A 15,114-nucleotide genomic window follows, 5' to 3' on the forward strand; every position below is an offset into this window, starting at 1 on the left:
ACACCCGTATAACCTAACCCACCTATGGTCATTAATAGGGAGATAAGTCTCATATTATGACACGATATATAAGATTTCCGTCATAACTGTATTAGAAATGAACACCTCCCTGCATCAGGTTTTCTTGTCCAGAATTACCTCGCCAAACTACCGATTCGATAGTTATCCTGCTGGTTATAACGGTCGTCTACTTGGCTCCTGCCTGCCCGTCGTACCCCAAGGTTTAGGTCAACACCGGCAGTTATTCCTTGACCTTCGTGGGGGTCAGACGTGAGACAGATAACAGCAGTACAGTACAGCTTCGAGTAGAAGTTGATTAAAAGACATTATCGTTCTTAATGACAACATACAGTTGAAATGGATTCCTGGTCAGTGCAGAGTAAATGTAGGTACGGAAAACTATGTGTGAACCAAACAACACGCAGATAATGATGAGAAAAATCAATCGAATAATTTGTGTTTGTGAACACTCGACCACGAGAAGGAACTGGAGAGATAAGTGTGTGCGACCAGCGCTCTCGTGTGACTCAGATCCCGCTTCCACCGAGCTGGGCGACCAACACTCATGGCTGGACTCACTTGTGACTCATCTATCAAACCGTGACTCATGACTCACGATTATAAACTGGATATAGTAGTGTGAATACACACACACACACACACACACACACACACACACACACACAAATATCTAGGATTATGTGGAGCTGGCAAGCAGTGTAGTGAGATGGTGAAAAATAAAGATTGGTGAAAACTATGTAAATATTGATAAGTATACCGTTTAGTGAACTAAATATGATGATACTGTTGTAAGTTGTTAGTGATTGGTTAACAATATAGTGTAAATACTGCAACGTATAACGCTATAGTGATTGGTGAACAAAATAGTGTAAATACTGAAGCGTATAACGACTTATAGTGATTGGTGAATAATACATTGCAACATATCATGACTATAGTGAATAATATAGTGTAAATTTTTATCTTATAAGTATAGTGATGGGTAAACAAAGTAGCATCTAGGCTGGAACACAGAAGGACTAAAGTGATTGGTGAACAAAATAACACAAGAACTGATTCACATAACTATAATGACTGGTGAACAAATAGTGAGGATAATACTATTTGTATGATAACTCGAGTTCTTGCTAAACAGAATAGTGCAAATACTGCATCATATACCGACTATAGTCACTGATGAACGATAGAGTATAAATACTGCAACATATATGTATAGTGAAGGGGTGAAAAATGATCTTATACAAGCTATAGTGACATAGAGGCTCGTGCATAATATAATACAAGCGCAGCATCACATCACAACTACAGCGATAAGTGTTAGGGAAATACTGTCGTGTATAACCGATAGTCAGTGCGTCAAGGGCACCTCAGAAGAAACATTTGGATCCCCCATGGAGAGACTGGTGGACGACGATGGCATAATGAGTGGATGAAGCTCTGCAACGTAAGGTAAGTAGTGGTGGTGGTGAGGAGTGTGGTGATGCAGTCATGGGATGTCGTGGTCCTCGTAGCTACCTGGTGCTGGGACCATGCCTCACACTAGGCTGTGAGGATGTGTGAGGTCACGTATCTAGAAGTGAGGTGATTATTGGTTTATGATAAATGAGACGGTAACTAAAACCTTAATCGAGGCCATCTCATTAATGTTGTGTGTGGATATATATATATATATATATATATATATATATATATATATATATATATATATATATATATATTTTTTTTTTTTTTTTTTTTTGTCGCTGTCTCCCGCGTTTGCGAGGTAGCGCAAGGAAACAGACGAAAGAAATGGCCCAACCCACCCCCATGCACATGTATATACATACACGTCCACACACGCAAATATACATACCTACACAGCTTTCCATGGTTTACCCCAGACGCTTCACATGCCCTGATTTAATCCACTGACAGCACGTCAAACCCGGTATACCACATCGATCCAATTCACTTTATTCATTGCCCTCCCTTCACCCTCCTGCATGTTCAGGCCCCGATCACACAAAATCTTTTTCACTCCATCTTTCCACCTCCAATTTGGTCTCCCACTTCTCCTCGTTCCCTCCACCTCCGACACATATATCCTCTTGGTCAATCTTTCCTCACTCATTCTCTCCATGTGCCCAAACCATTTCAAAACACCCTCTTCTGCTCTCTCAACCACGCTCTTTTTATTTCCACACATCTCTCTTACCCTTGCGTTACTTACTCGATCAAACCACCTCACACCACACATTGTCCTCAAACATCTCATTTCCAGCACATTCACCCTCCTGCGCACAACTCTATCCATAACCCACGCCTTGCAACCATACAACATTGTTGGAACCACTATTCCTTCAAACATACCCATTTTTGCTTTTCGAGATAATGTTCTCGACTTCCACACATTCTTCAAGGCTCCCAGGATTATCGCCCCCTCCCCCACCCTATGATCCACTTCCGCTTTTATGGTTCCATCCGCTGCCAGATCCACTCCCAGATATCTAAAACACTTTCCTTCCTCCAGTTTTTTTCCATTCAAACTTACCTCCCAATTGACTTGACCCTCAACCCTACTGTACCTAATAACCTTGCTCTTATTCACATTTACTCTTAACTTTCTTCTTTCACACACTTTACCAAACTCAGTCACCAGCTTCTGCAGTTTCTCACATGAATCGGCCACCAGCGCTGTATCATCAGCGAACAACAACTGACTCACTTCCCAAGCTCTCTCATCCACAACAGACTTCATATATATATATATATATATATATATATATATATATATATATATATATATATATATATATATATATGCCCTAGCCTAAGCCAGGTACTCATTTTATCGACCAAAATCTAAAGATGGGAAAAATGCTGGGTTTACTGTGGACCGAGTGCCTGCCAGATAGGGCTAGGCTTCTAACCTATGTGCTCGACTCTGGGCGGCTCATAAATTCGTTCTAGCATCATCAACGAAAATCATATTGACGGAATCGTTTTAGTTACTTAATCTCTTTTTAACCCGTAGCTACGATCGTATACAGGAGTGTTGGGCTATACCATGCTAGACTTAGCTAAGTTATGTTATACTAGGTATCAGTAGGTCTATAAGGTTGGTATTTGCCCTTCTTTGAATATTGTTAGGCTGGATAAGGATAGATTTCTTTGGATGGAATTGCCTTTGTCATAATTATTTGCAGGTTAAAATGATAGCATCCCAAGTAACGTAGTTTACCCAAACTTGAAGCATTAACATGTAATGTTGTCTACTGTTGTTGATAGTCCCTTACGAAGAACTTGCGATCACACTTGCTTACTAAACTGCAGGAAGGGAAGAACTGCTGATTGAATATCGAACAGAGACTTTATGAGCTGAGGGAAAGAGTCTTCAGTAGTCAAGGGGTTGATGGGACTGTGAATTTCATATCAAGCCGAACTTTAAACCGAAAATTAATACGACCAAAAATATAATAGATTACCTTTAAGTATAAGGGGAGAGGGTATTATACGAGGTATGAGAGATCCCAGGCATTATGATTTTCCTCTAAACATACGACTGGTAAATGCATTCAGATAGCCCTGGAAGATTTAAAAGTCTCTATGAAAAAGTATAAGGTTAGGAAATGATGCCCGGGATAGTGAAGGTCCCTCCACTTATGCAGAGATACTATAGTACATCATTAAAGAAACATACATGCACAAAATGCCTGGTCGCGTGGTAAAACACACACGCGGACGCGTGCACACGGACAGAGACGTGTGTGCGGAAACAGACATGCGCGGACCATACGCGCATGAAAAGACATGCATGTGGAAACATACACGTGCAGATACACACACGAACATAGACTCCACAACATTACACGCACGATTACTCAGGATTCATCATGTGAAGATCTACATATGCATAAGTGGAGGGAACTTTGCGCATCTGGGGCCCCATATGTAAACATGTTTCTCTATACCGTTCTTTTAATGATATTGTATTTACTGTTTTGTTACTTGTCCCATTACTGCATGATTCCTGCACTGCTACATTTTAGGCTACTCTTTCGTGTAGTTTCCTCATTGTTTCTATGAGTTCATTTTGTATATGGTTAGTTTTTCATCATGTACATGTTTGATGCAAGTAAAGCAGTCGATGTCGTCTATTTCAATTTTCAAGACGCGTTCAGTAATGTTCCACGTCAAAGTTGCTTGCAAAAGTCAATTCATGTGGTGTAGGAGTTTAGCTTCGAGAGGGTAGACTGACCGTAGAAAAGAGAGTAGCTAATCTTTTTGGCCGAGCCTAACTCACTGGTTTGACGTAATAAGTGGTGTGTCACCGGGATCAGTCTTAGGACTGGTTCTCGATCTCACATATTTATTAATGATATTATGATGGGATGCATTGTAAGTCGTCGGAAATTTGTAGACGGTACTAGGCTGGGAAATAATAGATCTGGATGTCTTCAGCTCAAAACTGATAGACATATTAATGGATTCGGCTCATAGATGGCAAATGAAATCAAGATACCAGTAAGTGCAAAGTTTACGTATATGTAGGACAACGAGAAAACACGCTAACAGTATCAAAAATATGCTGAGTTACATGGGGAAATTAAGGAAAAAGACGGGTATAATAACTCTATGTTGACCTTAGACAAGTAAGCTGGGCAGAATTGATAGGGAGAGGTTTCGTATGTAAGTCTAGAGAAATCATCCTCTCCCTTTTTTAAGTTCATTGATGTGTCCCTATCTTGAATATCGTTTATAGTTTTAGTTACTCTTCTTAAAAAAAAAATAATACATTGATTGAAGAGATATATATATAGTAGTTCTGAAATCCAAAGGAGCGATATGCACTTAAAAAGGAAAAAACCTTAAACATCCGGGGCCCAAGACGCTTCATCAGCTTTACTCCTGTCGTCAGAAACACCATGGGATGCACGGTAGAGTCGTTAAAAGAGTCCATTGGACTGGTACCTACAGTGTTTACCAGACCAGCCAGGCTGTGGGGGCTACGTGGACCTGAGGGCTGCAGCTTCGACCCAACCCCAACAGCCTGGGCTGTGGTGGGGCTAGAAGACCCCAGAAAACTTTACCAGATATTCACCAGGTATGGTGTTTTACTCTTCTCTATGATTCTGAATTATGTTGGTACATTCTCCCTTATGTTACTTTATTCTCATCCATATTGCTTCACTTCTTCCCATGTTGGTTTTGCTCCCTCCCATGTTGCTTAATTCCCCCTCGTTATATCTTCATCTCCCATTTTATTTTACTGTTACTGATGCTGCTTTACTTTTAGCCATGTTGCTTTAATCTCACCCATGATGTCTTGCTTGACTCTCACCCATGTTGCTCGACTCTCGCCCATGTTGCTTTACTCCCTCCCATGTTGCCTTCCTCCCACCATCACCGCCCTCCACCTCTCCTCTCCCACGTTAACTCGACTCACACCCTGATGAAAATAATCTGCATACGGTTGCACATCAAGTATGCTTGATTTAGCCCAATTACGGCAATTACAGCCTCTCATTGTTTACCTCCTACACTGACGGTCATCACGCGCTCTGATGTTACTATTTCTGTCACTCGCACTCTGCCAGATCATACACCACGAACTGCGCCACGCACTTTGCCACGAACTGCACCACGAACTGCGCCACGCACTCTACCACAAACTGCACACCTGACTGAGCCACGCACTCTACCACAAACTGCGTTATGCACTGTACCACAACGAGCACCTCAAACTGCGCCACAGTGTTTACCACAAATCGTGCCACACAGTCTACCACAACCTGTCCCAATCACCCTACCACAACCTGCGCCACAATCTGCACCACGCTCTCTACCACAACCTACACCATAAACAATGAAGGAAGGCCTGGATTAGAGCATTATCATGCAGGAAATCAACTGCACGACTGCGTGTTTGTGTGTAAGAAGGTCTTGTGGAGTCGATATTCAACCTTCGCCTTTACCTGTTTCCCATCTCAGGAGAATAGCGGAGGAGACAAACTGTCTGCTGGTAAATACTTAGAACGCCACTCACGTACGTGGGTAAGGACATATTCAACGAAGTCTTCACACACTACTTTGAAAACGGAGGATCCCTGTTTTTTTGGTCACCGTATCTAAAGAAGCAGAAAGAACGGCTAGAGAAGATCCAGAGATAAGCCACGAAGATGACGGCAGAGTTAAGAGAAATAGAATTACACTGACATGTCGACCATGGAAAAAAGAGGAGGAAGGGGCGACGTAACCACTCCTTAGAATTCCATACACCAGTTTCATGACGACATGAAAGAGTTCTTGGAAAGATACATAGGTCGAACAGTTAAAGGTTATGACGTGGTATTAAGGAAGAAACATATTAGAAAAGTTTAAAGAAGTACTTTGATATGTTAGTAGAAGATGAAGAGAATAAACTGAGTCATGAATTTGTGAATACAGAGAGCATACAGATGTCTACAAAGTTATATTACAGGGGAGCGAAGTGAATGAGTCCCACTGGTGTATAACTCCCTCCCTAACCGTACATATAGTTAATTTCATACACACACGCCACTTAACTCTTAGATCGAGCACATTTGTTATACAAGACCTCCTTTCCTTATTTCCACGCTGCTTCGTGATTAGGTAGTTATTCATCCAAAAGTCATCATCCTATGGCTCTGGTCGTCTTTCCCAGTATTTTGGAGACCACAGTCATCAGCGACTCTAATCTGTAGTTCAACGCAAACTTCGCCGTCTCCTCTCTTAAAAATGGGTATATATCTGCCCTCCTCCACTCCCCCAGTGACATCTCGTACACTTGTAAAGCATAGGTGTTCACTTCTCCGGCACAAGGAGAAACTTCATCAGAACCACGAGCCTTTATAAGGGTCAGACCCTGGCAGTAGTCTGCTTGTGTCTTTCCTACATCTTTCACTGCCTTGCAAGACACAACCCACCCGTTCTTCCATCTCACTGGTACTGGACGTATCGTGTCTTCTGGTGTAACATTATTTCTGGACGTGTCACTCAGCTCCTCATGTATTTTCACATCATCCTCTTCAACTCTCCTCCCCGAATTCCCAAAGCCTGAGTAGCTGCTCTTAAACTAAATATGCTTTTGTGTTGATTCTTCTTTTTTTCATAGTTATAGATTATCTCCCGTACTCTCCTCAAATTTCTTTTCAGAGTTTCTCGCTTTCTCCTCTCTCATCCTGTTGTAATAATTCCTTTCTTTCATTACACCTTTTGATTCCTGTCTCTGGTGGCGAGCTGGGGTGGTACATTGTATAATATAGCTACGTCAGTACGTTACTTAGCTCTTCACATCTTTGAAATCTCGTGGTGAACCAGATCTCTCGTCCAACCTTCCTTCTATATCTGAAGCTGAAGATACACACGTTCCTACATCTTTATTGTAGTGTGTGTGTGTGTGTGTGTGTGTGTGTGTGTGTGTGTGTGTGTGTGTGTGCAAGGGAGTGAGAGATTTAGAGATACTGAAAATGAAAGAGAGTGAAAGATAAACAAGACAATGACACAGAGCCTCCTGCAGCACAAAGCCAGACATGATAAGAGTAGCAAGACCCTGGTGGGCAGAGCAATTATCCCTCCCACCACCACTCCAACCCTCCCGCACCGTCCCCACCTCCTGCCTCACAACACCCACGACCCCTGGGCTCGGAGGCGGCACCCCCACGGGACAAACAGGTTCTTTGTTGTGCATGCCACAGGTAGCAAACCCCCCTCTCTTCCCCTCCCTGTCTCCTCCACCTCACCTGTTCTGCCCACCACCCTCACACCTGCACATTATCTCACCTGCTACGACCGTCTCTCAACACATCAGCGCATTGTCACACCTGCTCTCCCTGTCTTACACCACACCTGTTCTCAGCACACATGTCCTCTCTGCCATCTCGCCTTACCTTCACGTGATAGCACCTGTCCTGCCTTTTCCCCACCAACACCGTTCGTTTCAACATCTGTCCTGTTTGTCTCACAGGACAAAAACCGCATCTGTTCTGCCCTCAGCTCAACTACGCATCGTTACACCTGTACATCGCCACAATTTCCCTGCCCTTCCGCAACGACACATGCACATCACCACGCCTGTCTTGCCTCTTGCCACACCTGTTCCTCTCCTCACTCTCCCATGCCTATCTCCTAAATTCTCAACATACCTGCCCCCCACCACACCCGTCCCGCTCATCTCCCACCACACCTGTCCAATAGATCACCCGTCCTCGTCATCTCCCACCACACTTGCTCTCCACCACACCCGTCCCGCTCATCTCTCTCCTCACCTGTCCAATAGATCACCCGTCCTCGTCATCTCCCACCACACTTGCTCTCCACCACACCCGTCCCGCTCATCTCTCTCCTCACCTGTCCAATAGATCACCCGTCCTCGTCATCTCCCACCACACTTGCTCTCCACCACACCCGTCCCGCTCATCTCTCTCCTCACCTGTCCATTACCGAGCCTGACCCCGACACCTGTCCTCTCCATCACCCACTTTACCTTCCCATTACCACACCTGTCATATCTACATCACGCCACCCTTACCAAGCACAACAGCAGCCCAACACCATCATCATATCTTCCCATCACCTTAACCCACCGCCACACTGACCCATCATCAAGCAACATCATCCACCACCACCAGCCATCGTCATACTGGCCCTTCAGCACTACACATGTCCAGCAACACGCATCCTCACCGCTACACCTGCCTGTCACCACGCCCGCATACCACCACTTCTGCTTATCACCACACCTGCCTACGACCATACCTGCATTCCGCCACACTTGCCCACCACTACACCTGGTTGCCACCACGTCCGCCTACCGCCACGCTTGCTTACCACACACCACACACCTGTCCGGTAACGCAACGATATGACCATACGTGTAGCGAACGATGCACCTGCTTATGTCGCCTGCTTCACCACAACATGGGCGAGTGAAACATCAGACCATTGCTCAGAAATCTCACTAATGCCCACTCTGACATGGGGGATATGTCCAGCGATGGCCCACACTGGGACATCCCCAGAGCTGGCCCACACTAGGCCATGCCCAAGCATGGCTTACACATGAAGTTCAGACGCACGTCTGCCCCGACGTGTGTGGTACATACAGACTTGGCGTCTGTTGCGGGCGGGAGTGTGGCCGGCGATCATGATGATAATGAGGACATTTGAGATCATGCAGAAATCATTACGTGTTTATATATGATCTCGTTCGTTCGTCATGGTCGCGACCTTCTGGGATGACAGGCGTCCCACGAGCTGGTGTGGGTGACAGTCACGAGAGACAAGGCTGACTGACGTGTCGTGCCATTGGTGGTGTTGGCGAGGGGCCGTGTCATGCATGGACTGTCATGGACGGCCACATCAGTATGCGGGTCACAGGGTGCTCCAGGCTCGCCTGACCCCCTCCCCAATGCCTCCCCGTCCTCGCCCCACCAGAATAATCCCCCATCTCCACACTCCCCCCGTCTCAGCTCCCTGTCCCACCTGTGATATACTGGCAAACGAGACTCGCTCGCACTCTCCTCAGTAACAATGGGTCTTTAGGGCGATGCCTGTTGAGGGGCTGTAGAATACAGAGCTGGGGAGCAAGAGTGAAGTGGGGAATACTGAGGACTGAGGAGCAGGGAGAAGATGCGAGTTCCAAAGGACTGCGGAGTATGGGGAGGTGGGGAGCAAATAAGGCTGGGGAGCATGGAGAGTAAAAAGTTTATGGGCGTGACGGTCAGTGAAGGGAAGGTAGAACGACAGAAGTTGTTGGCGATACCCTTAGCTAAAGACCAGAAAGACCAGTCAGTGGATGACGAGGAGAGGTTATCGCACTTCCTTTGAGTAAATCAACGCTTCGCCTCACGGATGACGTGCTTGCAGCGATTACGGGCGAGGATAAGAGCTGAATGGGAGCCAGAGGAAGGAGAGTTTGTCCAAGACCGATATGCCTAATCCCTTTGCCTGGATGACCTTAAAACAGGGACGGTTGAACAATTAATTGAATGAAGAGGTCGTCTAGGGGAGAGGAGATGATAAATGCTTCCATTCCCGCATCAATAACCTCTGCTATGCGTTTGGCGGAGACAGAAGCATCACCACATAAGAGACGGTAAATTACCCAAAGAAAGTAAGAAAAAAAAAAGATATTCCATTCAGCTTTGTGGGGGCGCCAATATTTACGTTTAGAATTTAAAGGGCTGCTAGAGGGGGATGAGCCATTAAAATAGATGAGAGTGTGGTCAGATGAACCAACAGGGGACGAGACTGTGTGACTACAGCGCGAAGGATTAGACGTGAAAAACAGATCCAGAATATTAGAAGGGAGATTGGTCTCAACGGCCAGTAATGTGGGTGGAATAGGTGGTAATTTGCTTTAGAACTTTGAAAATGGAGAATGTGAAAGACTTGATCCCCTCACCATCTGTATGGGAGGAGTTCAACCATTCCCTGTCGTAAATGTTCAAATCTTCTGGATAAATGGTCTCGGCTTGCGGGTGAGGGGTTATCACACCTTCATGGCAGGAGTTTAGATAGTTGAAGAAAGTTATAAATTTGTTATAATCATGAGAGCAGGAATCAAATGTAGATTATAGAGGGTCTAGTGGGAACTTCATTAGATAGTTGGTTTCAGAGAGAAGTAAGATATTAGGAGAAGAGCTAGACAGATGATGTTTAGCAGAGGTGAGGTTACGAAAGAGATCACGAACGTTGGTATGGTGAATAGAAAAAGAGGAAGGTCTGTTAGAGAGGGAAAGGTCGAGGGAGGGGACGGTGCTACTCCTGTCTTGAGCCCTCCCTCTCATTGGCAGTGGAGTCAGGCGGAAACCTGGAGATTCTTAGCACCCCATGATGCCGGGGACTAGGGGGTCACAAATGTACTGGACTTTATCATCATTACACTTAAAACGATTGTGCAGACATGAGATGGCAAGAGAACTATCAAATGTAAAAAAAACTTGCATCACGTCATCTCTTCAGTGAACCGTTCAGGACCATAGTTTACTCAGGTAACCATCAGTAAAATGTAATCTGATCCATGTGACCAGCATGGTGTATAATGGCCAAGAAGAGAGGGAGGGAGGGAGGGAGGAGATTCAGCCAGGAATGGATGGAGGTCGGAGGTCCAGCCAAGGAGGAAGGGAGAGAGGGAGACCGACTGTCCAGGAAGGGAGGGAGGGAGGCCGCGGGTCCAGCCAGGGAGGGCAGCTGGGAGTCCAGGTGCGTTATGCTAAGCAGGTGTGTCTTGCCAGAGCGTTGGCGTCAGGAGGTTGACGCTGTCTCGAACAAGCACAAGGATTCTGGACGTACGTACGTATGTAAGTAGGAGTGTTGGTACAGACGCCCAGGGGGCTGCACACCGAGGACCAAACCTGACTGATGTTTGCCTGTCGTGGAGAAGACATACAACAAAGGTCAAGAGAATGATTAATCATAAAGTGTCTGTGTGGGATGATTGGATGGGGAAGTAAGTGTTTTGGCAGAGGTGGTGGTCTGTGCGTGGCTTTTCCGTGATTGTAGTGGCGATGGTGAGATAAAATGACCACGAAGAATGATGATTTGATAATTAGTGTAGTTAATAAAAAGTCATTTTGGTAGTTACGATGTTAGATGATATAGAGACGCATGATTTACGGTATAAATCATTCGACAAGATCTACGTATTATAAGTCTTTGTTAACGTTATGATCCCCACGAGTTGTGGTGCTGCGTGTACGTGCCGGTAACACAGAGTGTATGATAAACGGTGTGGTCACCATAGCAAGAGCGTGGCGCTCTCACCATACCTTCGTCTGCGACACAGCTGGCAGACCTGTGTGGATTCTGTGCCTCACTTTTAATCTTATATCGTTAGATTTTCCGGAGGCGGGGAAAAAAAGAACGTATGTCAGGAACATTAATGTGTACTCTATACATTAAGTCTCATCCGGTGTTCGTTCGTGTACGTTGGCTGTGGGGGCTCCATCCACCCTCACCTGGTGTAGGATGATACACTGGTCCACAGGTGAGGACGTAGTGTGTGTGTGGTAGCAGTGATAGATGCTACTGAGGTGGAGGAAGCGGAAGGATTTGTGGTCCTGGCCATAATGATATCAAAGATGGCTGTAAGCGACGGTGGGAAGTACCAGGAAGTAGTGGTATTAAGTAATAGCATCAAGTATCAAGTAACAATGGTATTAAGTAGCAGTAGTATCAAGTAACAGAAGCATTAAGTAACAGAGCTGTCAAATAACAGTGGTATTAAGTAACAGGAGTATCAAGTAACAGTGGTGTTAAGTGACAGTAGTATCAGGTAACAGTGATATCAGTGAAGAGTAATATCGAATAACAATAATATCAAGTAACAGTAGCCTCAAGTAACAGTGATGCTAAATAAAAGTAGCATCAAGTAACAGTGATTTTAAGTAACAATAGCATCAAGTAACAGTAACAGTAGCATCAGGCAACAGTGATATTAAGTAACAATAGTATTAAGTAACAGTAGCATCAATTAACAATTATATTGAGTAAGATTAGCATCAAGTAACAGTGATATTAAGTAAAAATAGCATCAAGTAACAGCGATATTAAGTAACAGTAGTATCAAGTAAGAGTGATATTAAGTTACAATAGTATTAAGTATGATATTAAGTAACAATAGTATCAAGTAACAGTAGCATCAATTGACAAAGGTATTACGTAAAATTAACATCCAGTAACAGTGATATTAAGTAACATTAACATCAAGTAACAGTGATATTAAGTAAAAGTAGTATCAAGTAACAGTGATAGTAGATAAGTATTAAGTAACAGTAGCATCAAGTAACAGTGATGTTAAGTAACAGTAGCATCAAGTAACAGTGATGTTAAGTAACAGTAGCATCAAGTAACAGTGATGTCAGGTATCAGTAGTATCAAGTAACTGATATTAAGTACCAGTAGTATCAAGTAACAGTAACATCAAATAACAGGGATATGAAGTAACAGTAGCATCAAGTAAGAGTGATATTAAGTAACAGTAGCATCAGTTATCAGTAGCATCAACTATGATATTAGATAACTGATATTAAGTAACAATAGCATCAAGTAACAGTAACATTACGTAACTGATATTAAATAATAGTAGCATCAAGTAACAGTTATATTAAGTAACCGTGATATTAAGAAACAGTAGCATCAAATAACAGTAATATTTAGTGATATTAAGTAACAGTAGCATCAGGTAACAGTAATGTTAAGTGACAATGATATTAAGTGACAGTAGCATCAATTAACAGCGGCATCAAGTAATAGTGGTAATAAGTAACAATAGCATCAAGTAACAGTAGCATCAAGTAATAATGGTAATAAGTAACAATAGCATCAAGTAACAGTTGCATCAAGTAATAATGGTAATAATCAACAGCGGCATCAAGTAATAGTGGTATTAAGTAACAGTAGCATCAAGTAACGGTAGCATCAAGTAATAGTGGTAATAAGTAACAGTAGCATCAAGTAATAGTGGTAATAAGTAACAGTAGCATCAAGTAATAGTGGTAATAAGTAACAGTAGCATCAAGTAACGGTAGCATTAAGTAATAGTGGTAATAAGTAACAGTAGCATCAAGTAACAGTATTAACGTAAGGTGGAGCTGCAGGTGACAGCAGTTCCCTTACGTCATCCACAGATGACGTCCTTCAGCCTGGTCGATATGTTATCCTTCCCTCCACAATTTCTTTCATCTCTTCCCCCTGCTCCTAGACCACCAACGCCAACCCACCTCCCTCTCTCTCTTGCTTACCTCCAGTCTTCATCCCCTTCCCTCCAGACACCCACCTCCCTCTCTTTCTACCCAGTCCTCCTCCTCCTCCTCCTCTTCTTGACCCCCCCTACACCCGTCCCCCTCCGATCATCCACATTTCCCAGGTACTGAAATGTTGGTGGTGTTGACCGTAGACTGGCTAGTGTGTGGTGGTGGTGGTTTGTGTGGCGGGGGACGAGGTGGAGTAACGGTGGCACCACAGGGAGGCTGTCAACACTGAGGATTATATAATGTGTGTGTGTCTGGTGATACAGTCTGGGCTGGTCTCATGACTGCCTGTGTGTGTGTTGCAGTTTGTCACTGTACACGTGTGTGTGTGTGTGTGTGTGTGTGTGTGTGTGTGTGTGTGCCTGTGACAGTATGCATGTGTTAGGTATCGTACGTGTGTCTGTATGTGCAGTCTTGTGACTGTGACTGTGATTCCGTTGTGAGTTGTGAGAAACACTTATTCTCTCTCAGCAGGATCCAGTGTGTTCCGGCCACGTTACACACACTTTAGGATCCAGTGTGTCCAGGGCACGTTACACACCCTCTCCCCAGGACACTCACACACCAGGTCATTTTCCTCGCCTTCATCATCACTGTAACACCTTCTCCCTCCAGTCATAATTTATACACCAGCTGCTTTGAATATATATATATATATATATATATATATATATATATATATATATATATATATATATATATATATATATATATATATTGGGAAGTGAGTTTGAATGGAGAAAAACTGGAGGAAGTGAAGTGTTTTAGGTTTCTGGGAGTGGATTTGGTAGCGGATGAAACCATGGAAGCGGAAGTGTCACAGGGTGGGGGAGGGGGCGAAGGTTCTGGGAGCGATTAAGAATGTGCGGAAGTCGAGAACGTTATCTCGGAGAACAAAAATGGGTATGTTTGAAGGAATAGTGGTTCCAACAATATTACATGGTTGTGAGGCATGGGGTATAGATAGGGTTGTGCGGATAAGGATGGATGTGTTGGAAATGAGATGTTTGAGGACAATATGTGGTGTGAGGTGGTTTGATCGAGTAAGTAATGAAGGAGAAAGAGAGATGTGTGGTGATAAAAAGAGTGTGGTTGAGAGAGCAGAAGAGGGTGTATTGAAATGGTTTGGTCACATGGAGAGTATGAGTGAGGAAAGATTGACCAAGAGGATATATGTGTCAGGGGTGGAGGGAACTAGGAGAAGTGGGAGACCAAATTGGAGGTGGAAAGATGGAGTGAAAAAGACTTTGAGCGATCGGGGTCTGAACATACAGGAAGGTGAAAGGCATGCAAGGAATAGAGTGAATTGGAACGATGTGGTATACCGGGGTCGACGTGC

At 44.1% G+C, this 15,114-nt stretch overlaps 1 protein-coding gene across 2 annotated transcripts in view; it reads left to right on the forward strand.

Moving 5' to 3' along the window:
* Positions 1 to 264: 264 nt before the first annotated feature.
* Positions 265 to 15,114, forward strand: part of LOC139761178 (cannabinoid receptor 1-like) — a 371,834-nt gene continuing 356,984 nt past the window's right edge. For both annotated transcript variants that reach the window (XR_011715470.1, XM_071685166.1), the window contains exon 1: positions 265 to 1,470. Coding sequence is in view for 1 of the 2 variants with exons in the window: in XM_071685166.1 (XP_071541267.1) it covers positions 1,451 to 1,470 (20 nt within the window). In the remaining variant the exon portion in view is untranslated. The remainder of the gene's footprint in view (positions 1,471 to 15,114) is intronic.

The sequence above is a fragment of the Panulirus ornatus genome, chromosome 3 (genome assembly GCF_036320965.1).
Source record: "Panulirus ornatus isolate Po-2019 chromosome 3, ASM3632096v1, whole genome shotgun sequence".
NCBI classification, from domain to species: Eukaryota; Metazoa; Arthropoda; class Malacostraca; order Decapoda; family Palinuridae; genus Panulirus; species Panulirus ornatus.